A 25,542-nucleotide genomic window follows, 5' to 3' on the forward strand; every position below is an offset into this window, starting at 1 on the left:
CAAATAAGCCCCACATGCAGGAAGGTATATATCTAGAGAGCCATAGCCAATTAGGAACCAAAGTACACAGAAGGTGAGTTAGGGCTTCTTGTCAAAGGACTTTGCTAGAATCTTGACAGAGGGTGAACTGATAATGTACACCACAGGAGAGCTGGCTGAATTTTTTTTTTACCTGTGTCTCAAACCATACCCCCAAGGTACTTACACATCATCAGATGCTATTCAACAGTACAGTTAACAATGTCCATAGCCCTGTTAAAGCAGGCAGCCCATTGAAGCCAGAAACTGCATATTATCCACCTGAATATAGCTGGCTTGGGGATTTCAGTAGAATGGATGCTCAGTTCCCATGTGCTGGATGAATGGCTACAAATTGCCTGTATTATTAAAGCACACTGACAGCACATAGAGATTCTTTGCTCTGCTAGCAATGGTCTTGTGCATTGTTACTTTTGTGAGACCAGCCCCACTTCGGAGGTCTCTCTTTCCCTCTACAGGAATATTATTGCAAAGGAAATAAACTACACCTGTTGACTTGTATTCTAGAAGGTATGTAATGACCATCTCTCATTGTCTACAGAGAAAGTCCCTGCGTTCAAGTCCTACACTCCCAAAGCAAGAAATTCAGTTTTTTGTAGTGGTTGACATAGTTTTCTGGCAAGTATCTTTAAATCAGACCTGAATATGCACATATATAATAGATTGTAATTGTTCACAAAAAGGAGAGCAACAGAAATCCTTTAACCAATGTTTTATTGTCCTTACAATGATGATTCTCATTGTTTCACAAGGGGAAAAAATCACATCTACTAGTTTTCTAGATTTGTTCTTTAAATGCGCAATCCAAGAACATCTTTCTTCAAAACAGTAGGGTAGAGCCACTGCTGACCAGGGTGTTATTCTGTGAAACAGCCATATACTCTTTCAGAATTTAAGATGTATCGAGACATTATGTTCAAAATATCAAAAATGGTGGCTACCAAATACTAAGTTACTTTAGAAATACAGGCTGAATAAACATATTAAGAAAGATGATAATCTAAGAGATGCAAGTTAATCCAAAGGTCAGAAGCCCAAAACACGGAGATTATCTTTCGAGGCTCTGAAATATTTGACAAGCAATTTTAAGCCTTCCCATTTCTCTGGCATGAGCACCATCCGTCTGGAAAGCCATGGTTCTTAGTGTCTTCTTAGCACTGCTCCAGGGCTAAATAAGAGAAAAGTTATGGGCTGCGCTGTGAGCTTCATTGAGGTAAGGCACTAAATACGCTTGGGGATGAATTCTGAGTTCTGAGCTTGCATCAGCCGTATCCGAATCCATCTCCTAAAGGGGGGTGGAAATAGGAGGCCTATGCTGAACACGTGCTGAAACGCTCATCAAACTTTAGACAATGGCAGCAAGGCCAAACAAGGCAGCTTCAGCAGCTTTAAATATACAAAATCCTTGACTCACACAAGAGAATCTCCCACACATAAAAAAATAAAACCTCATACATGCCCGGTTAATAGTCCACTTGCAGAACAGCTGCTATGTGAGTCAGAACAGTGTGTTGTTGCAGCCCTAGCCTGAGAGCCAATATTTAATTTCCATTTGATTTCCCATAATTAGTTTTGAAGATTTTGTGGCTCTCCTCCGGTGGCCATGTTTAGCAAGGATTACCAAAACCCTGTCTTGTTTTCCTTAGGCCAGGTACCCAGCTTTTCTTCCATCCCTCCAGGTATGTCTGACCTTCTCTCTACCACTTAATTGGTGTCTATTTCTTTACAAAATCAGTCGCACAGGAGAAGAACAATACTGTAAATTGGAGGGTCAGACAGAACCATTTGGAAAGCTAGTTCGTGTAGAAAATGTGTGTGGCTACTAGGAGTGATTCTGTTTGTCTTCATAAGTGAAGTTGTACCGAATTAGTCACTAGTCCTGCCATCCAGAAACTTGGAAAGCCCCAACTAATCACAAACACCAATACCATTTCAAAAGTCATAATGCTATAGTTTTATCAAATACTCTCTCTGACCTGCAGGAATGTTTCTTTGGATTTTTTTTAAAAAAGGACATCTACAGGGAATGCACTATTTATATAAGCATGACAAACCAGCTATTCTGAAGTGCCCGAGTACAGGAATAAAATGAGGATTATCAAATCAAAATGCTTACACCGGAGAAAGGCACATATATTCCCAACACCTGAAAAAATACTGTTTGCTTTTAGAAATACAAACCAAGGTCACATTAAACCATGGTTAAGGGGAGGAAAAGGCTGCTGCCCTTCAGAAGTGTATCCACTCAGAGAGGAGGAAGTCAAAGGGAAAATCACTCTCCTCAGACTAATGCCGTGTAATTGTTTTCCTCATGATGGTGCCCTTCCATTTTCCTCCCTTCGGAAGTTCCCATAGTTACAAAAGTACGTGGCTCACACTTACTTTTTTTTTTTTTTGCAAAAGGGTAACAAGTCACAAGGATACAAAATGACCTCCTGTGGTTCATCTGAATTTGTCATTTTGCTTTTGAAAGTTTTCTATTGGCCCACTTAACCCAGCACCCCATGCACAATGGTTAATGTGACGGGGGTAGGGAAATGCCTATCCTAAATAAAACTAAAGCTAAACAAGAAATACCAAGTAGCCACTTGAATGCCATTACAATTTTATCCTACACACTTTCTTAAATGTGATAACAATTTCATCCTACATACATACATACTAATATTACATTAACCAACACTAAAGATGCTCATTTAAAAAATAATGCTCTAAGGATCAAAATACAGCACTGCTTTTTTAAAGATAAACCCTTCATAACACTTAAAGAGTAAATTTGTGCACCTTAGATCTAGGCAGGATTTTTTTAATTGGATTCATCTAAAGTGCCTTAATTCCAGAAGTTTTTGAAAGGGATTTTCTTTTCCAGGGATGTAACATTAAGTGGGCTGAGATGGAAGAGCCTTTACTCCCTCCTCAGTGTGGTGTTTATATAGTTGTTCTAAAGGGAAATGAAAGCCATATGTTCTTGACATGGAAACAGAAAATTCTTTTCTCGATGTCTGCTCGGTTCAAAATTAGGAGATACACAATGAGGGTAACAGTTTCCAGAGACTGGTCCTTTCAATGGATATACTCAACTCAGGTCACCTGCAAAGCTGTGGATTGGAATTCTGTGTCTCCGACCTGTGGCTAACCAAAACAGATAATAGGGATGCCAGTTTAACCAAATCGTTTTGACATTTGTTTTCATTGGTTTGGCTTTCTCATGAAATATATTTGGTTCAGCTCTCGAATTCTTTTATAAGCCCAAGGACTTTGAACAGATACTGTTTAGATCCAAGCAAGTCAACTACCCAAATACTAAAAATGCATTAAAAATAAAAGTTCTCAAAGAAATAAAGGCAAAAGGCGGTAGGTGCTGAGTCGGTCGTTGCCATCTCTACTGGCATCCCTCAGCTCTGGCAGAATGGTAGGAACCAGCACTCCCAGCTACCAGAGTCGACAGGAATTCAGGCCTCTGTTCATGCTGGAATTCGGAGGACAGTTAAAAGCTTTCTGAAATTCCTCAAAGTTGCTAACAGCACCATTGACCCTGAAAATAAGAGATGACAAAAGTACATTGTTATTCAATTCATACACATCCACAGGTTCTGGATAAAACAGCCAGTCCATTGCCTCAAAAGGATCTTTGCATGCATTTAATCCATTTACAAGGAAGACAGCTAAAGCTCAGCTAATTAAGAAAAGAAATTAATATCATCGAGAATGAAAACCAACATTTCCTCAAAGCATGGCCAGAACTCCTCGTACGCTTCCAAGTCTTTAAACTCCTACACAACTAGATCATCTCCAAGATTTTGTTTTCTAGCTTTTGAAAAAAATTACTTTTGGCCAAGTGTTAAGGATAGAATATAACTGATAGTAAGTGTACTCTGTAAATTATTTGCAAAAAAACATTTCAGTCAACTGGTTAGTAAAATGAGATTAGTTTCTAAAACTTAAATATCTGGTACAAAGGGCACAAATCATAAACATAGAAACCACTATTTTATCCAGATGTGTCTGTCACTACCAATTTGGGATCAAGGAAAGGTATCTCAAGCACTCCAGTTTCTTTGTCTCTCTTGCCAAGACTTCTTCAAAACTACAGCACTAGCTGTGTTTGAACTCCATATGAACAGAAAGTCCACTGCCTACAGCTCTGTCTTTAGCGCTTTCCCTCTCCGTAAAATATTATGAAAGCCATCCATCTTGCTGCATTTCCAATTAGTTTTTAACAATGCATTTAATGTACCAAAACACTCATTTGGAGATTCACACTACCTAGAATTTGGCTAAGAATCAACTAACAGATAGGATCTAGCTGTTACAGAAGAATCATTGTGACCTGGCTTTTAGCTCCAGAATCTGGTGTACACGCACAAGTTCCTGACTGCAATGAAGACCACCGATTCCTCCTCAGCCCTTTGGTTGTAACTGTCTTTTGGAAATGCTATTTCCATTGTGTGATTTTTTTCTCTGCATTCAGAATCTACACTGACTACAGATATCAGTAACAAGTCAGCTCCAAACCTCCCCCTCATCCATTTCTTACTCAGCTGAATATTTAAAGGGTTTACTAAAATTTAACTCAGCATTTTATTTCTTCCATAATAGCATGATTACCTCAGGGCATCTGAATGAATGCAATGGCCTGTATCCAGCAAATCCCCATAACGTCTCGGGCTTAGCTGGGGTTTATGGGTAAAGATTCCTAAATCACGGAATGAGTCACCTTAGGCAGGTGTGAAAGATAGACTAGAGCTGATAATCAGGACGTGCACTCTGGAAATTATTAGCAAAACTCCAACATTTCAGGCAACTAGCTAGTAAAATAAAAGTTGTTTCTAAAACTTAGCTGGTGAGCAATTAATCTACTGTGTGGTTTCCTCTGCTGCATTTTTCAGTGGGAGCACATTTTAGTCCATTAGAAACTGTCAGCCTGCGTGACAGTTCAGCCCAGTGGGGGAGAAGTTCCAACACAGTGATTAGATTTTTATGCTAGTGGGTAATTTATAGTCGATTTCGAAGCATTTCTAAAGCAAGGTTTTAGGAATACGATTTTAAAATATAGAGGAAATCCTAGATGACTTTCTTATGATATGCTAATGGGTCATTTAAATATTAAACATAAAGATATTCAGGTATAATGTGTTCTAAGCAGAGTAACTATAAATTAGCATGGTTTCTTGGATTTCTTTATATAATTAACTATCCTCTACTGTAGGAAATTTTCTCTCAAGCCATAGAACCTAGTCAAGGATAAGTAATATCAACCTTAATTTTGTTTTTACTTAATATTTTATACATTCTGAAATTACAGTTGTTAATCTTTTTCTTTTTGTATATAAGCAATTGCTTCAAAGGGCAATACAAGATGAAAAACAAAATGCAATGTCTCTGGCCTTAGATATGAATTATAATTGCTTAAGATTACCACATATATCTTTCTTTGTGTTGAGAATGAGGGCATATTTGTTTATGTTTGATAATTTACAGGGTAAGGGGAAAAACAAGAGCTATTACAGAGAATACTTTTAAAGAGAAAACAGACCAGAGTAAACCAGAATTCTAGAAGTTGTAAGCAGACTAGTTCACTAGATAATGAAATCCATTCTGAATTTATTTTTTGCCCAAACCTCCCTGCTAAAATAGATGGTTGGATCAATTCAATATTCCTGTTATTGAGCAGTGACCTCATGGCACCTATGGATTATTAACCTCCAAAGGCAAATTATATAAACATATATATAAACATATATATATTTGATCATGTGTATGTGTACAATGTGCATGCTCAGAGGCCTTGGAGACAGGAAGAAGAACTCAGATCTCCTGGTATTTGGTTTCCAGGTTGTTATGAGCCATCATGTCGATGCTGGAAATTGAACCTGAATCATCTTCAAGAACAGCAATGCTCTTAGCCACCAAATCATCCCTCTGACCCCATGCAATTCTAATTCGATATCTGAATCTTAATATTAAAACTGATTTGGACTGCAATTACTTCTGAGGCATCACAATGATGAACCTCATTATGCAACTTCACTTGGAAGGGAGAGGCAGGGAGGGGAGCAGAGAAAAAATGTAGAGCTCAATAAAAATCAATAAAAAAATAGAAACTTCACTTGATGTAACACTAAGCAGAAATTTAGTTGAAAAGACACTGAGAAGACCAGCTTACTTCTAAGGAAACAAGAGATGCTTAGTTTCTTTGGCTAGATTCCATTATCTACACAATGAAGATTATGTATTTATTTTATTGTGTGGACTTTTGTTCATAACTCCCATCTGGCAGCACACTGGTATGATTGGGAAGCACAGAATGGGGAGAGACCATTAAAACCTGCTGTCCCCCATTTGCGCATTTACCGAAATTGTGGAGGACTGTGAGCACCAATTTGGACTTGTTCTCTGGCTGCTTCTGGTCTGTAGGAATTGCACCTCACCTAAAAGATAAAGACACCCCTGTAAATATACTTCTACTCCGATCATACCTTTCTTACTTTCTTAACTCATCCAACTTGAGCTGAAGAATAATTCTGAAATTAATTGATAGCAAGCATTTTTAGTGCATCAACGAAAACTTTAAGCAACAGTAACATCTATTATTCAAATCCCCAGAACAGAAGGAATTTATCAATGTGAATTCCACAATTTGAGTAAATTAGGAAGGTTTCCAGGCAAATGATTTAAAGCAAGAGAATCAAATGTGCCCTGGAATTGAACAATGTATTCAACTTATTAATTTAATATTTTAAATAACTTTTTATCAAATTAAATCATATACATTTTAATGAATAAACTTAGTGAACAATACCATGGCTTAGCATAATCAGGAGGTATACTGATTATAGATGTCCCTGAATGTCTTGCTCGCCTCATCCTGGTCTGGACTTGAGATAAGAATACATGTCTCGGGCTGGAGAGATGGCTCAGAGGTTAAGAGCATTGCCTGCTCTTTCAAAGGTCCTGAGTTCAATTCCCAGCAACCACATGGTGGCTCACAACCATCCATAATGCCCTCTTCTGGCCATACACACAGAATATTGTATACATAATAAATAAATAAATTTAAAAAAAAGAATACATGTCTCTACATCCTTTGAAGTTAGGCATGACTATGTGCTTTGTTCTAATCAGTAAATATGAGAAACTATATATTCCATTTCCTGATAAAAGTTTAAGAAAACTTGTCATTAATTTTAATATTCTTAGGACCAATTTAATTTGCAACATTAAGATTCAATTGGGGCTGAGTAGATGACTCAATCTGTAACGTGTCTAGTACAAGCATAAGGACCTGTGTTCAGAGCCCTAAAACCTATGCAAAAATGCTGGGCATAATGGCATGTGCCTGTAACCCCAGAGCTTGGAAAATGGAATGGGAGAGGTGGTAGAGAAAGGTGGAGCTCATTGGCCAAACAGCATAGCCAAATTGATCAATTTTGTGTTTAATGAAAGAAACATGTATTAAAAAAATAAATGTGAAAAGCAACCAAAAAAAGACATTCAACATCAACTTCCGGCCGCCATACACACATACAGCTACTAAATAAATAGAAATGGACATTGAAAGAACCAGAAGTATAAAAATGAATTTTAAAAAAGCATGAGAAACAAATTAGCAGGTCATGGCTTCTACAGGCATAGAGAGGGCAGGAAAGTTAATGGGTTACTGTTATTTTGATAAGGACAAATCGTCTCTCGCAATATTTATGAATGTTTTTAAAGATCTTCTTGTAATGCAGTTTCTTAAATTTCTCAGAAGTTAGCCCATGTGAGCTTATTTTTCACTTTCAATTTTGCCTCATCTCTTGGGTTATTTTCTCTTTTATACTTTGCTTACATTATTATATAGTATTGACGATGCTTTGTAAGTCATTTAAGAGATTCCTGGAAATACATTATGGTTGTTACTGTTCTCGAGTACTTTTCCAGGGTAGAAAATAACATATTCCATATAAACAGATGTAATCCAATGTAGAAAAGAGTGAAAAATCTCTTTATTCTGTAAGGAGGGACTCGAAGACAAATTCCTCAATGGTGATTTAAAAAAAAATTAGGATTACTCTTTTCCCCCCAAATTGCTTCAATTTGACAAAAATGTTGTATTTGAAAACATCATAGACATTTTAATCGCAGCATCTCTCTCTATTACTTTCATTTACAAGAGTTACTATAGACTAGAATGTAAGCAGTACGAACAGATGGACCCTTGTATCTTGTCGTCTAGATCAGAGCTGATCAAAATTCTTCTGAAAAGAGAGAGATAAGTACTTGAACTTTTAAAAACCATAAGGTCCCTTTTTCAACAATTCAAATCTGCTACTGTAACACAAAGTAACCACGGACCACATGTAAACGACAGAGTGTAGCCTTTTTCCAATCAAAGTGTGATTTATAAATAAAAGCAAACAGCAGGTCTTAATTTGGCCCTGTTTGCCCATTCTAACTAGGGTGTGCTTCTTTGGTACGATTTTTATAGCTGACCCAGTACTGGCGCAAGATTAAATGGCTTTTGTCAGTTATCACTGGGAACTTTTCTTCCACACCTTTGAGTGAGGGCATAAGTTAACAGCATTCAGTTCGTCTTTTACGCCCTTCCCTCAGTTTACTCACATGAGCATAGCTCAAGAAGAACAGCTGGTTGTTGGTGAATGTGATGCCTGGTAGGAGAGGCTCTTCAACCCCCAGCCGTCTGTCATTTACCCATTTCCTGTAAGCCTGGTGATGGAAGCAGAGCTGGTGAGTCTCATCAGTGGCAGCTCTTCCCTCTTCACCATTCAGCACAAAAGTACTAAATACATGTCCTCGCCGTGTAGAAAAATTCACTTTTGGGTTTTTCTTTAAGAAAACAAACCTGGAAATGCAACTCAGTGCCATTTCACCTGTGCTACCAGAGCATGGTGGTGCACATCTGTAACCCAGCATTTGGGAGATTGTGGCAGGAGCATGGCCAGGAGCTGGAGCTCAGCCTGGACTACAGAGTGACACTCCGATTCAAAATCAAAAGCAAGTCAACAAAGGGGCGCCTTATACCCTATACATAGCAAAGTAACTGGGCCAGTGTGGTCAGATATTAAGTTGCTATTTTAAAGGTGCCCTTCTCATTCCAAGGAGGAACAAACAAATTTACCACCATGCACGACTGCTTTAGCAATAAATTGGAGTGGTGTCAATATACTATTCTATTTAAATGTTCTCATCAAGAAAACATATCTTTTTAAACCATTATTTAATAAAATAAAATTCATCTTCAGTAAAATATAGAAAAGATAATGCTTTAGGATTATAGCCTGGTCTGTAAAGTAAGTATATTCAGTTTTATGCAAGTCTTTCCATGTTATCGTTGTTTATTTCTTAACCACACACTGGGATATGATGCAAACACTTCTACGGACTCTCACTGGCCCAATGTATGAGAATGAATAAATAGCTTTAGCCATAACTTAGAAGTTTGAGGCTTTATGATAAAATAAGGAAGGATAGAGAGAAAGCTTTACTTCAAGACAATTTACATGAACTTAGCCCCAAGGAGAGTCCTATGGCATTCTTTAATATGATTCTGAGTATACTATCAGTAAACCACATTTTAAATTTACAACTCTTAACAACCATGATTATTTAGGATGACTCAATACTCCAAAAGAAAAAATGCAGCTCTATTTATCTATTTATCGAGTATAACATAGTTCATGTAGAAATACAAATGGGTTTTAGAGAGTCCAAAACGCCGTACTCCTCAACACCATGTAGGTACTATGCACTGAAGTGCACCTATGCGTGCTTCCACACGTGGTTTTTAAAGCTCAGTAAATGTAATGGTGTGTACCCTAAAGGCCTCCCGCAGGCCTCCGTTATCAGCAATATTTTCTCCCAAGGTCCTCTTCCCCTTTACCTAGAAGAAAGGAAAACAGAAAGTGTTCCACAGTCAACTAGCATTCAGCAAAAGGTATGTAAATATTATAGGATCCAAACCTGTCATATTTTAAAGAGAAAATGACATTCAGTGAATCAGAAGTAGACATGATATGTTGTGACATGGCAAACTAACCCCAGCAGGGGTCTTCTGAATGTAGATATTTTTATCTTATTACTCTCTGCATTACTTTCTCAGCCACCTCTTTATTCTTGCCACTTGAATCAGCTCGAATAAAATGTTTTTGGTTGTGAGCCTAGCTTTTAATGGTTGAGCCATCCCTCCAGCCCAAAATGCTAACAATATTCTCAGTGGCTCTGGTTTAATAGAAAAATAGAAATTGCAATATTCAGATGACTTCTCTGATTAACTCACATAATTTGAGTCTTTCTCATTGTCCCTGTGTCTCTAAAAACAATCGCCATTCACACAGAAACAAGATTTCAGCACCAACCGTTATCATTCTACCTTCAGCTATTTCTACAAAACATTAAAATGAAAGTTGTTCTCTTAGGGAACAAAAAAATCAAGTAGAAGTGGTACAGACTACAAGGTCAAGGTTTGAAATATGTGTAACACCCAGTCAAGCATGGGGAGACATTCTTCTCAACTGTTTCTTAAAACCATAAATGAGCTAGGATAGAAAGTCAACGTTTATACATCCTACAAGCCAAAGTCAACCTTCCATTTGCTTTTATCTAGTCTGGATTTTATCCTTGTCAGTGATTGAATGAAAATCAAAAGAACAATATCTTATGTACATAAAAATGATATAAAATTCAAATATCAATGTCTATAAATCATCTTTTATTAGATCACAGTCAAGCCCACTAACAAACACAGTCTGTGTTTCCTTTTTTTCTTGCTACAAGGACAGTTTAGTATTTCCTACCTAGCTTAAGGCTTTGCTTAAGGCACGCAGAATAATAGTAGGCAGAATAGTGGCTTCTTAAAGATATCTACGTTAAAATCCCCAAACCTTCAGGAATAAGTTACCCTACAATGACAAAAAATGACTTTTAAGATGTGATTAAGTCAAGGATAGAGAGAGAGAGAGAGAGAGAGAGAGAGAGAGAGAGAGAGAGAGAGAGAGAGAGAGAGAGAGAGAGAGAGAGACTGCCTTATTGACTTATTCTGGTTTGTCCAGATAAGCTCAATGTAATTACAAAAGGAAAAGGAAGACAAGAGAATACCAGAGTGGTACACCAGTCATTGCTGGCTTTGAAGGAGGAAGGGGTTATGAGCCAAGAAAAGTAGATAGCCTCAAAAATTTCGAAAATGCAGGAGACAGACTCTTCCCTATTACCCTCTACAAAGGAAGACATTCATGCCAACACCTATCTTTTAGGTCACTGAGACTTGTGTCACATTTCTGACTTAGAAAATAGTATGAGAATAAAATTGTATTGTTTTAAGCAACTAAATTCAAAGTAATTTCCTCCATCAGCAGCAGGAAACTAACATACAACTCCCAAGCCATGGATCCTACTGACTTAATTTAAGTTAGACCAACTATTGACATATCAAGTGATGTTAACAAATAAAAATACATCTTAAGAAAGCAAGAGTCTATGTTATCACCCAGAACCCCCACTATTCCTTGCTTTATTCTCCCAAAGTTCCCATTCTGACTCCACCTACATTCATTTTCTACATTCCAATGAGTTAAGGACTATTGTCAACATCTTTGATTAACAAACAAGCATCTGATTTTCAAAGCAGTTTATGGATTGTATATATATTTGAAACTAAAATATGATACATTATAAGCCTTTCCTCCTTCCAGCCCTTCCTATACACCCTGCCCCCTTTGCTCTCTCTCAAATCCATAGCCTCTGTTTCTCTAATTGCTATTCATAGAAAGTTACTTGTATATATATGATTTCAGGGTCATCCAGTGGTTCCCCTTCTCTACCAAGACTCTGCAGCCATCCCTGTGACTGCTAACCTTAACCTATGGGAGTACTACAGCCCATCTCCTAGTGACTGACTGATGTGCTAGTGCAGATGCCCAACTACTTGCCCCTGCGCTGAACAATTTCGGGGATGATAGTCATTCTCCAGAACCCTATTTAGTATCAAGAGTAAGGCTCAGCTTCCCTCAGAGCCAATGGCAGGTTTCTCATAAAACTACTTTCTCAATGACTCTGTCACCTAAGGAACCCCTTCTTGGGTTGTGCTTATCACGAATTTGTCTAAGACAGAATGATCAAGGGAAAAAAATGCTCACATTTGTCAGGTATTCAAACCCAAGCAGACCTCTTCCTCTGGAGCTTTTGGTGTGCGGCACATGCCTTCTCAAGTCTAGGTTTTTCTTATGTATGTTTATATATTCTCATGCTTGAATCTATCTCCTTTTCTCACTCTAAACTTTACATTTAAATTATAGCTTCTGGCAGAGCCCTATCCCTTTTAACTCCTCACACTCTGAACCATCACAGTGGAGTGCATAAGACCTGGTTTAACCTCTCCAGACACACTAGCTACTGACATTCTGCATCTGTGGGGATCCAACTAAGTTCTTCCCTAATCACTGCAAAGAATGATTTGGGCACTGGGAAACTTACTCTTACAAATAAAACCTGGAAAATAAAGCCTGACCACTTATGTCCATAAAGGAAACACACACACACACACACACACACACACCTTCTAGACACATAGCCCTTCTATGGGAAAGAGACTAAAGCTGTTTTCTGATGGTTGAATGAATTTATACTGAGACAGACTTGCTCTATAATCATTGTCCTAGTGACAAAGATACATGTTTTCAAACTTACATTACACTTTGGGCAAACAAATGCTGAAGAACAAAACTAAATAAATGTATTTGAATATATTCGTATACGTGAATAAACTTAAAATAAGAGAGCAAGAGCATGCTATGGACGCATGTAAAATGACTCTAGAATCATACAGTACTAAACTTGAACCTATACTTTAACAGTATATGAACTCCCCTATGAAGTCCACAGAAAAAAAAATTTCACATTCATGAACATTTAAATGTAAAATATCAGAAAAATAAAAACAAAAGTTTTTGGGAAAAAATGAGAGGCTCCTGTGATGGTTTGAATGTGCTCATATATTTGAATACTTAGTCCCAGTTGATGGAGCTGTTCTGGAAAGATTAGGAGGTGTGACCTTGTTGTAGGAGGAATGTCACTGGGGGATGGGCTTTCAGGTTTCAAAAGCCCATCTAGTTAGCTTGAATAGCTTTAATCTCTCTCTCTCTCTCTCTCTCTCTCTCTCTCTCTCTCTCTCTCTCTCTCTCCTTTCTTCCTTCTCTCTCTCACCCCCTCCCCCCCCTCTCCACCCCATATTTACCTGCTGCTGCCATGCTCCCCACATGATAATCATGGGCTCTAACACTCTGAAACTGTAAGACCCAAATTAAATGCTTTCTTTTGTAAGTTATCTTGGTTGTAGTATCTTACCACAGCAAGAGAAAGGTAGCTAAGACTATTTTCTATGCAATCTGAGTAGAGCAGACATCTTCGTAGGCAAGAACAGAAAGACAAAAGGTAATTTTAAGAGAGATTTCGTATTTTGAAATTTGAAAATGTTTTGATTTTGTGTGCCAAAAGATACTACAGAAAAAAAAACCTTAAAGGATAAGTAATACACTTCAGGGAAATACATATAATGTGAATAACAGAAGTTCAGCATCCCTGCTAATTTAAAAGGCTCTCATAAATTGACAAGAAAAGTAAGGTTTCATGGACATAACATTCCTTAGTCTATCACTTGTAGAAATATTCAATTTTATTCTGGTGAAAATAGGAATAGGTCCTACAGGGAAAAAGTAATATACAATAAGGTATTTATTGCATAGACATTTTTAGCTGAAAATTCAATTCCTGGGTAAGAGGTTAGTTGACTAGGTTATGGTATATCCACACCAGGAATTCTTAGGCCATCACCAGAAGCAATTAACTAAACCTGTGTGTATCTATCTTTACTTGAATGCAGGAGGAAGTGTATCAGAGCTACTAACGCTGACCTTAGGCAGAGAAGATAAGAGAGAAACGAAAAGGCAATGAAGATAAAGGCAAAAACAAAAGGAACAAAATCTCACATCCTCAAAATATGTATACAATTGTATTTTGCCTTCACTGAAAACTATATACATACACATGCCACAAAATAAACATTTCAAAAGTATATTTCTTTTGTTCAAACTTCTATAACTAAAAACTTGATTTAATTCTCAGACCCTTTGACTCAAAGTAATGAGATGTTATCTCAGTTAATTCAACCTAACAATGTAGGAGATTTTTTAAGAATGTTATTGTTTGTCTGTGCTAGGGCATTTGTGATGTCACTAATGGGTAGGCCTACAATTCTCCAAATTCAACCATCTGTTAGAACTACCTGAGGGCTTGTAACAGACTCCCGAGTACCAGACTCCACCCCTAGAGATTCAGTAGGTCTAGGCAGGAGTCAAAGATTTGCATTTCTAACAAGTTCCCAGGGAACACAGATGTTGTGGATCCCAGAAGCATACTTGGAGAACCAATGGTCTAAAGCAAGCTAATGTCTAAATGAGGAAAAATGGCCCACAAGGTGCCCCCACCACCACCACCAACCACAGCTGTACTCACATTTAAGCCAGCTTTCTTCCAATAATAGTTGCTATACTGGCTAATCATGCACTTTGTTTTTTCCTTAAACTTTTCTTCCGAGTCCACAGACCACCAAGGATCAAGGTTTCCATTTTTATCGTATTTTCTACCTAGCAAAAAGAAAAGTTACAAGAAATCTGTGTTACTTTCTAGAAGCCAAAATGATCATCTTGCCTTTCCTTCACCTCATCAGACTTTTCAAAGCAGCCCCGACAGCACAGGATGCTGTCCCTGAGATCAGCTCCCATGTCATCTCCAATGTCATGGACTAATTGTAGAAAGCAGGAAAGGGAGGCACAGAATTGAGCGAGTTCTTTCCTTGAAAGGAACAAAGGGCATTTTCAAAATGAGATTCATCAATTTAACACGTGCACCAGTCTCATCCAATCTCGGATTCCTTGTTTTCATCTCCTCTGACCTGAAACATTTTCTGGCAATCAAAATGAGCTTCTTGTATTCAAAAAGCAGAGGGAACTGGAGTAGCCCTACCAGTGAAATTCCAAATAATCCAGAGGAATAGCCCCAGTGAATCATCCAAACCATAGGACCACAGAACCTGACTCAGCCCTATAGCAACCTGCTTCCTCTCAGTTGCCAGGAGCGAAGAGACACATAAACCCTCTGCTATGAATCATTTCACAGTCATCGGTGTGGATGGAAGACCCATCTGTCCTGTTTGGATGAGGAATGTTGCTCTAAAAAGAGAACTTGGAACTGGAATAGAAATCTCTAGAACATAACTGGGGGAGGGGAAATCATTTTTCTTGCTTCGTGGTCTCTTGTTATCTACAGCCTTCCCATCAATGATTTGGGTACAACTCTTCTATTTCCAAGGTTATTGCTAGAATCAAAGGCATGCTTTTAATTTAATTACACAGAAAGCCCCCTACACAAGAGGCTCCAAAGGGAGAACTTGTAAGAAAAGGCTTACATGGAAGGACCCTAAGCAAAAGCATCCACTGGACCAACCCAAAGCTCTTCAGTAAGGTTGCTTGCTACTAACACTACCCCAAATAATGGTGTCCCTGTCCTCTATCCACTAACACATCAGTCATCAGTTCCTGGACATATACTCATATGTGCAATACATTGTGCTACGTATTGTTTACAGGATGGAATTGCCATCGTTAGATTCTATTCCATGGGAGAAACCTTAGAAGTAAAGTCTGGGACCAATGAGCACCATATGCCTTTGTTTCTTAGTTAAGAATCTTCTCCCTTAGCCGGGCAGTAATGGCACAGGCCTTTAATCCCAGAACTCAGGAGGCAGAGATAGGTGGATCTCTGTGAGTTTGAGGCCAGCCTAGTCTACAAGGGCAAGTTCCAGGACAGCTAGAACTTTTACACAGAGAAACTCTGTCTCAAAAAGCCAAAACCAAAACAAAACAAAACACATGAGAAACAGAGAAGCAATCCTGCAAGTTATCCCGTGACCTACATACACTCAAACTCACAAACACACACAAAGAAATAAATGTCAGAAAAACTTAAAAATGATGACTCTCAAAGGAGATATTTTTAGTTGTTTGTTATTATAATGCCTTTCCCTTTTGCTTAAATACCATCAGGATACAGAGCATATGTGTACGTTATTAATTTTGAATATATGCCAATATGAAGAAAAATAGAAAAGAAGCACTTGAAATTATACAAAGCAATCAGGCAGCCGAGTTCCCAAGGCTAACTTCTTAATTAAGCCGCACATACAATCATCTCAGGGGCAGAGCTCACACCTCCAGGGAAAACAACATAGGCCTGTGAGGAGGAAACAAATGACAAAGGAGAAAAGCTACAGCGAGATTCCTGCAGCCACTGTCGGAGCCCAGGAAATCCCATCCCAAATGCAAAAGTGATTTCATGGAAACTACAAAGTCTTTCTTTTTTTCATTTGACCCTAATCACCAACTGGAATAGTTATTTATTGCAAGCTATCACAGCAAACCATGAGACAAGTTTTCAATCAGCAATCACATTGCTTGAGATAATCTTCAGTTTATGATGATGCCACTATGAAAAGATAATATCGACAATTAACACACTCCAATCAACATCATTATAAAAGCAGCAGCTTGTAAAATAAACTAGTACTTACCATTATTATCAAATCCATGTGTAAATTCATGTCCAACAATTACTCCTATAGCACCATAACTCAGGGATCTATGTCATAAATAGACAATTTGGAACAAATTACAGGCATGCATCTGAGAACATAAGTCTTTAAATTTTTAGTGAAAAGCCAAGATAATGAACTTTTTACTAATAACAGTAAGACTAAAAGTATCCAACAATTATACCCATAAAAGCATAAACCAATTTCTCTAAGCATGCCAGTACTTCTAATGAAAACAAAGGAGTATAATTTCTAACATTGTCACTGTGACCTTGTATGGGTCTTGGTGTCCCACTCAGTGAAATGAGGGATTTCTAAAGACATCTGGGGTTCTATATCTGTTGCAGTGATGTTTTGTATTCATGAACACCTAAAACAGGACTAAAAAACAGTCAATATACTATTTTTTTGGAACATTTGTGGCAAAGTCACTATAATCGTAGAAGTCAAATTGTTTTCTAAATGTAGTCATAAAAAAGGAATAGAGCAGAGATTAAAAAGGAGCATTCTGTTTGGGAGTTAGTCATGTTCCTCTGTTTCTGTGACAGACAAGCTGACAGTTGGAATAGCTAAGACTGTGAAGCCTTAATCAGATTCGGGGAAAGTGTTATATTATTTCTCTTGACTTCTGAAGAAGCACGTGATAGATCATCTCTAAGGATGGCCACCAACAACTCCAGCTATCCTTAAATACAAATGCCCCCTCTCCTACCTAGATGTGATCTGATCTCTTACCCTTGAATCTGAACTGAGAGAGGCTACTGGAGCTAGACCTTAAGACACCTTGTAGTTTCCTCCTTTCCATAAGTTAGCAATAATGTAAAAAATCTGACTGCCTGGTTGAGGGGAAAGGGGCCTGGAAAAGCGATGGAGAAACTCCAAAACGTAAGGAACTCTGAAGGGAAAGGAAAGACTTTACTGGGCCCCACCTACTAGAAGAGCAGGAGGGAGGGTATTCTGAATAGTTCAGCCCAGTGGAGCAGCCCCTGTCAAAATCATAGACTTGTGAGGCAGAAGATGGCTGTTTGACAGGGCTTTATTATACAGTATAGGTAACTGGAGCACAGCACAAACACAAGAGCTGAGAAAATCAATGAGCCTTCCAGATGCACGCGTCTAGAATGTTCTCTCTAGCATAATCTCCATGAAGACCAAGCCCTCCCCTTAGTCATTTACCGCTAAATTCTCTGTTCCTAGTACAACAATAAGAAAATTAACTGCGATTTAATTCATGATTAATCAGCCTTTTAATGTCATGGAAAGGACATGTTTTATATGGAACTTACTTAAATCAGTTAACCTATAGGTAAGAATTATAGACAATTTAGACCTTTTAGTCTAAGATTTGTAATTATGCTAAAAATATTTCACAGTTGGCTCGTGACATATAACATCAACATCAACCAGCACACGGATAGGACCAAAGCTGGAAAGAACAGAATTTTTTGAAGCAACATGTTATTACAGGACGTAATGATCCTTAACATGCTAATTGTTTGTCTCAACTATACCCAAGGAAGTGCTGTGAGATTTAATTTTTCCCCTTGGTGGCAATTCTTTCCTTTGTTATTTCTTTCTTGCAAGGTAATTTGCATTTGAAAAAAACGTTTCCTACTGTTTTTCCATCATTGCAAACCTTCATTAAAGAAGTAAGAGTAAAATTATGCATTTCAATCATAGAGCTATCATGGCCTATGTGGGACAAACTTGTAATTTCACATGGTGCTAATTTTTTGCAGTAGTAGCCAGCATTGTGTGACCAGCAACATTTCAATTTCCAAGATTTCTCAGTCCTCCACAGCCCTCAGTCAATGCTGTTGACTGGATAAGTTTAAGGGATGGACAATGGGAACATACAGAAAGTACTCCACAATAAAAATCCCTTAAGAAGGGCTGTTCCAAAAGTTTGTTTGTGAGGAAAACAGGGAATTCGGAAAATGATTGAATCATTGTAAGTCTCAATTTTCAGTTACAGAAACACAATCCCTTGAACAAGAGACAAAGAAAAGGTAATTTTGTATGACTAGATAATGTTTTATATTACATTGATGTCTTCTAGTTTTCAATGGAAATTGTTTAATTTAGTATGCCATAAAAAAAAACCCTCAGGTGCCTTTTAGAATACAACTGACTGACTAGGCAGAAATTGGAAGACTTCCTGCCTTAAAAATAAAGCCCTTGGCCAGTACTTGGAAGGGAGAGGCAGATGCATCTCTAACTTCAAGGCCAGCCTGGTCTACAGAGTTCCAGGAAAGCCAGGACTACACAAAGAAACTGTCAGGAAAAGGGAAAAAACAAACAAATAAAAAAAGTGCTCTAAAGAGGAAGGTAACAGTATTACTTTATTACCTATTCAGTTTCTCTCATTGTGAGTGGGCTTTAACACACACACATGAGATTTGCTGTCAAATATATTGCTGTCTGGACTCACCATGAGCTCAGGCTGTTATCAAATATGGGCTACCCTACTCCGGTATCTAAAATCATGAAAAGTTCTGTAAAATCCTGTTCAATGTCCTGTCACCTACTTTGGAGTCAGAGAGAATAGGATAAAAAGTTAAAGGCTAGCCTGGACAACTTAGTAACATTGTATCTCAAAACCATTTTTCAGGTAGAACATAGGAGCACATGCCTCTAATCCTGGCACTGCATTTGAGATACTGATAGGAGTGTGAGACCAGCCTGGGTTATATGTTGAGCCTATTTCAAAAAGCCCAAACCAACTAACCAAACAGTAAAACCTTCAAAGAGTAGTAAGACATCGGTTTGCAGCTTTCCAATGATTAGGAGTTCACTTCTCTAATGGAACCTATTACTTCTTAGGGTAGTTCCAAATGAAAAGTTTCTTCTACACATTTTTCTAGAGTTTATCAACTGTGCTTTCAACCTATTGGTCCAGTACAGTCACGGGATGAACACCTGCTGACATCCCTAAACACAGAAAAGTATTTGTCACTTAATTTTCCTTCCAAAAGACAAAACAGAGTTCCTGTAATCCTGTAATTTAGGGGGAAAGGCAAGAAGATCACAAGTTCAACGTTAGCCTTACTTACATAGAAACTTCCAGACTGGCAACTTTGAGGCCACAAAAATAAATAAATAAATAAATAAATAAATAAATAAATAAATAAATAAATAAATAAAAGATTGCAAACCCCAAATTCAAATATTGCCAAGTTCTTTTTTTGACTATTGATTTTATTTTATCTGTATGAGTGTTTTGCCTGCACGTGTCTGCCTACTATGTACAAGGGGAATTGTGAGCCACTGTGTGGATGCTGAGAATTCAACCCAGATCCTCTGGAAGAGCAACCAGTGCTCTTAACAACTATGCCGTGTTGCAATCCCTCTTCTAAGTTCTTATTTTTAAGTCATGAACCAAAGAATGGCATTTCCCCCAAAACACAGAAAGCAGAGTCATCAAGCCTTGAGGTTAACCACATCCAAATAAGTTTAATATAGAACTTGGAAAATTAAGATACTAGAGGGAAGCGAGGGTGACAATTTCTGGGAACACCTTTGGGTCATGTGGCTGAAGGTCATTTCCATTCCTAATTCTTGCCTTTGGAAATGATTTGGCTTATCTCTGACCTCCCAATTAGACCCAACACTCACACGAAGGCAACTATCAGCAGGCTGAGCAAAAGGAAACCTATTCCTTCAGTTCTGGAAGCTATCCATCAACTAAGAGAAAATAGATGGGAAACTCACTGAACTGTAATTTCTATCCTTTCTATATTCCCACAGCAAAGTACACAAATGATGTTTATCAGGTACTCACTGAAGTGGTGTATTAATAGAAAGTGGGTGGCTCACTCAGGTATCAGCTATGGCGCCACCCGAGGTAGTTCTAGCAGACACTATCAAGAATTCTTAAGTTTCTGATTTGTATGATTCTATAAAAATCCCCTGTCCTTGGACCAAATAAACAAATCACTGAATCAATAACTTGCAAACATAACCAGACTATTTCCAAGTTTTCAGGTAAAGTTATATAACAATTGGAAACTCAGTTAAATTATCTATGGTAAGCAGAATCAAAGAATGCCAGGATTTTTTTTCAGTCTGAAGTGAACTTAGAGAATTACTTAAGTGTCTAATTTTATGAATTTAGTGTATACATTTCTAATCTTAATCATGGAAAAAATCAGAATCCAAATGCCTGAATACTGCAAAAAGCTATTCAGTTAAGGATTGGGGGTTACAAACCCAATAACTTCCGTTTTCACTAACAATAGAGCTTCCCTGCCAGGCGGTGGTAGCATAAGCCTTTAATCCTAGCACTCAGGAGGCAGAGGCAGGTATATCTCTGTGAGTTCAAGGCCAGCCTGGTCTACAAGAGCTAGTTCCAAGACATGCTCCAAAGCTACAGAGAAACCCTGTCTCAAAAAAAAAAAAAAGAAATAGCACTTCCCTGCAGTAGACTCTATTGCTGCCTGCCTACGTTCCCTCAGCATACAGCATGTCTCAGTGCACCGGCCTCTCTGCTTCTAAGTGCCAACTGAAAAGGAGCTGCCTAAGGAGCTTCTCCAGCCACGTATGGTGGGTACTGCCAGGGAATCCCCTGGGCAGCACCTCTAAATCACTGATGGAATGTGGCCTAGAAGACAGATAACCTAGCCCCCTTATCTTGAAGCATGCTCTGTAGTTCCCCAGCAAGACTGATTTCCAGTTGCCCATTATGATCTGTTAACTTTATAACATGCATGAGTCAAGCAGAATAATGGCTTCCCCAAGATACCCTGATGCTAATTCCTGGAACCTGTGAATGTGGTATGTTACATGACAAAGATAAATTAGGGTTGCAGATGAAATTAAGGCTGCTAACCAGATGACCTTAAAAGAGAGAGATAACTCTGAATTATCTGGGTGGGCCCAAAGCAACCCCAAGTGCTTTTAAGAAAAGAAGAGACAAAAATTTATGTCAAAGGGAATGCTACTTTGACATTTTTAAGATGAGAAGGAAGGCCATGGACAGAGGAATGTGCACCCTGCTCTAAAAGTCAGAAAAGATAAGAAAATACTTTATTCCCCAGAACTTTAAAAAAAAAATGCACCTTGCATTTAACCTAGTGAAACCCAGGTTGGATTATACAAGGATAGGCTTCGTGCTTGTACAGCTTTAGTGCTAGCTCACTTTTCCAGCCATAACAGACTCAGAGGACACATGTCATTTTCCTCCCCTCTCTGTGGCACCTACCCATCTTCTGCTGGGGTTTCCGGGCACCATGTTCCAAAAGAGCTATTTAAACCCTCATGGCAGGGGCAGCTTCTGAGGAAGCCCAATTAAAACACAACCATTATATCTCTCTGATTACTATATGTATGAGACATTTAGCTTATAATCATATAAAAGTCCTCATAAATCAAAATGCAAACACAAGTGACTCAACTCCTAAAATCAAGATGAATTTTTTCCATGCATTAAAAGACCACAGAACATAAAAAGGCATAGAAGAAAGTAATGGTACTGTTGACAAGGAATATTATGAGAAACTCCACTCTATAGAGAAAGTACGAATTGCATACATCAATGGCCTGTTTGCGAACAGCTGTCCCTAAGTCCAAACGTGTCCCTTCTGACCTATATGGTACAGCTATGCTGGCTGTATTTCTAATGACACATTTGCTCACCTCACTTCTTTATAAACTTTAGTATTTTCTGTTCTAAATTCCTCACTTAGACATTCAGAGCCCTCCAATATGAAACTAAAATCTTTTTTACATGACTTCTCTTTGTAGACGTGAGCAGCCACGTCACCCTCTGCCATCCCAGAAAGCACCTTTCTCCCCTTTCTTCAGTTTTTTCACCCAGAAAGGTTTTAGCCCATTTCCTTCTATCCCAGCAATCTTTCAAGTGATTAAATGCAATGAAAAAGAAAATCCTGTGTAGAAAATTGACTTTCCCATCTAGTCAAATACTCTGGGAACAAGGATCAGAAAACAAATACCGAATGAAAACTAATAAGACCTCCAATGCCTTCTTACGGCTGAATAACCATTGACTTGGAATTGACTGTTTAAAAGATTACTGTGAGTTTCAGAGAAAACTTTCAACTTTGGACTTTTAAACAATACTGAGACAGTGACAAACTATGGGAGCTTTTGAAGTTGAACTAAATGCATTTTACATTATGATATGGCTACAAGTCTATGGGGGCCACGGACTGGAATGTGGTGGTTTGAATGAAAACAGATCCCAAAGGGAGTTATACTATTAAGAGGTATGGCATTTTTGGAGTAGATATGGCCTTGTTAGAGGACACTTGTCACTGGTGGGTAGGCTTTGAGGTTTTAGAAGTTCAAGCCAGGCCCAGTGTCTCTCTTCCTGTTACCTGCTGATCAGGATGTAGAAGTCTCAGCTACATCTCCAGCACAATGCCTGCCCGAATGCCTTTATGCTTACCACCATGACACTAACGGACTGAGCCTCTGAACTGCATGCCAGCCCCAATTAAATGGTTTCCTTTGTAAGAGCTGCCATGTCACTTAGAATTTGAAGACAGTCTATAGTCTGTCATTGGCCAAAGTGACAAGTTCTCCTTTGCTAACTTGTCAAGGACCGGAGTCCTTTCTAATTTACTCACCGAGGGTATTCTGTTCCCCAAAAGAAAGGCTTCTGCAGTTCACCAGCTGGAAATCCTGAGAGGATGGCAAGCAAACAAGACAAATGTTAAGAATGCAGAGAAGATGATTCAATAGCCATACTCTGGTACCAACTACCAAGCTCAGCCAAACTGCATTCCTTATGAATTCATCGGATATCCAAGATATCTACTTAAAAGTGATGTTAATTCACCTTTCAAACTCAGAATCATTTCAAGGACAATTTGTACAGATAAGCTATTAGTAGAGTCCAGCCTACTAGGAAGTGGGCCACTTCGTATGGCACCCATAGGCTGCAGGATAGCCAGTAGGTTCCCAGATGTCTATAAGTTTCAGTCCCCGAGTTACCCACTATTGCTGCCACACACAACAGACATAAAGAATAGTTACACATTCGATATGATAGTTTATGTCATTGCCTTGACTGTCTTTGTAGTTGAATCTTGAACTTGTGTTTCCTATGTGGGTTCAAAGGCAATCATGAAGCATGTGTGTGCAAAGAATAGATGCACATGATGTGTACACCAGCTGTTCCTAGGGGCCCTTTGCACACCCAAGGAGTACAATATTTCAGTTGTTTCACACACGGGGGAGTCTAGCAAGATGCAGCCTAACCAGCATAGTTTCGTGTTACTTGGAACTCAACAGTTCTAGACTTGGATAGCCTCAAGAGCCTGTGCTTTCCCTGTTAATTGGAATTTGCTTAGATCACTAAAAGAAGTTAATATTATTAACTTCTAAGAAACAGAATGATTAGAGTTCTCCATCTCATTGTCTCTTCATACTTTCCCATATTGCCCAAACTTTCAAACTAAAATTGGTAACATAGAAGGAAAGGAAAGCATATCTCATTTCTTTACCTCTTAGTCTCTCCTTATTCATCACTAACGTAAAGGTGAAAAGTGCTGGTAGATAAATAATTAAGAATAAAAGGCCAGCTAGGCTATGGTGGCGCACTCCTTTAATCCAAGCACTTGGGAGGCAGAGGCAGGCGGATCTCTGTGAGTTCAAGGCCAGCCTGGTCTACAAGAGCTAGTTCCAGGACAGGCTCCAAAACTACAGAGAAACCCTGCCTCAAAAAAAAACCCAATAAATAAATAAAATAAAGAATAAAAGACCGAGGATACAGCTCAATGATAGAATGCTGTATAGTTTTTGGGGGGCAGCACTAATACCACCAAAAAGAATGAAATAGTAAACTTAGTAGTAGTAGTAACAACAGTAGCATAAAAAAACTGAATTAGTTATGTGTAGTATTTCTAGCTTTCTGATTAAAAAATATGCCAGGTATGTACTGCATAATACAAAGTGTGTCATTTTAGAAATTCCTTACACAAGTTAAAAGTGATCCTATTCACATTCAAGACTTGCTTTGGAGCATACAAAGATAAAAGGTAAAATTCATGCTAATGACATAAAATTTTAGCGTTCCTAAGAACAGCAGTAAATGGCAAATCAAAACACTGTTGATGAGTCAAAAGAGAGGAGGACACTCTCCATTTTAACCCTCGTGGCAGCACATCTTCATTTTACACTAAGCCCCAGAAATTAGTTAGTTGGCCTTGGAGATAGAAGAATGCGAGAAACACTCGGCTTTGTCCTTCCAAGTCACTACTAAACTGTGTGCCCTGAGCTGATCCTTGGAGTTGTGCGAAACAGTCATTACAGCTGGGAATTCAAAGGCGAGAGAAAGAGGAGGGAAGAGGGAGAAAAGGGGAAAGAGGGAAAGAGACCTTCTGCAATGTCCTTGTCTGCTTGAGAGCAGCTGCTCTAGGCCCCATGAGACGAAATGTTCTTTTATGAATTAAAATGCTCCTCTGCGCTCTGCTCAACCTTCTACCGCCCCTCCATGCCAGGACACTTCTAGGGGAAATGAAGGCAGGGAAGCAAGTCTTGCATTTAGAGATGAAGTACTCGTTTCCCAAAACTCTTCTATTCTGTGTCTTTTATTAATAATATCAGACTTTGAGATTTCAAGGTACATAAACCTAATTGCAAAACAGAGATGGAGCGAGTTAATGCTTCTCTCTCCCTGCTGCTTTCAAATAAAGGAAAGCACAGCAAATACGTTTGAATTTCAAGGGGCAATGTTACTTTAATCTTTATAATTTTCACATTTCCTTAAACATCTTTGGCATCTTTACATGGATATCCCATCCTCTTTTTCTGGAGATTTGATTTTAGTAAGCTATTTTGATACATATATATGCAAATATATATTATATATAAATGCAAATCATGGTGTTTATATGAAA

The 25,542-nt window shown here is 38.4% G+C and overlaps 1 protein-coding gene across 1 annotated transcript in view; it reads right to left on the reverse strand.

The window, feature by feature from the left end:
• Positions 1-736: 736 nt before the first annotated feature.
• Phex (phosphate regulating endopeptidase X-linked) overlaps positions 737-25,542 on the reverse strand; it is a 211,420-nt gene continuing 186,614 nt past the window's right edge. The window contains exons 16-22 of the mRNA XM_075958100.1: positions 23,269-23,323; positions 16,661-16,728; positions 14,548-14,678; positions 9,857-9,922; positions 8,644-8,748; positions 6,394-6,470; positions 737-3,574 (exon numbers count right to left, since the gene is read on the reverse strand). Coding sequence (XP_075814215.1) covers positions 3,472-3,574; positions 6,394-6,470; positions 8,644-8,748; positions 9,857-9,922; positions 14,548-14,678; positions 16,661-16,728; positions 23,269-23,323 — 605 coding nt within the window. The 3' untranslated portion in view covers positions 737-3,471. The remainder of the gene's footprint in view (positions 3,575-6,393; positions 6,471-8,643; positions 8,749-9,856; positions 9,923-14,547; positions 14,679-16,660; positions 16,729-23,268; positions 23,324-25,542) is intronic.

The sequence above is a fragment of the Microtus pennsylvanicus genome, chromosome X, assembly GCF_037038515.1.
Source record: "Microtus pennsylvanicus isolate mMicPen1 chromosome X, mMicPen1.hap1, whole genome shotgun sequence".
NCBI classification, from domain to species: domain Eukaryota; kingdom Metazoa; phylum Chordata; class Mammalia; order Rodentia; family Cricetidae; genus Microtus; species Microtus pennsylvanicus.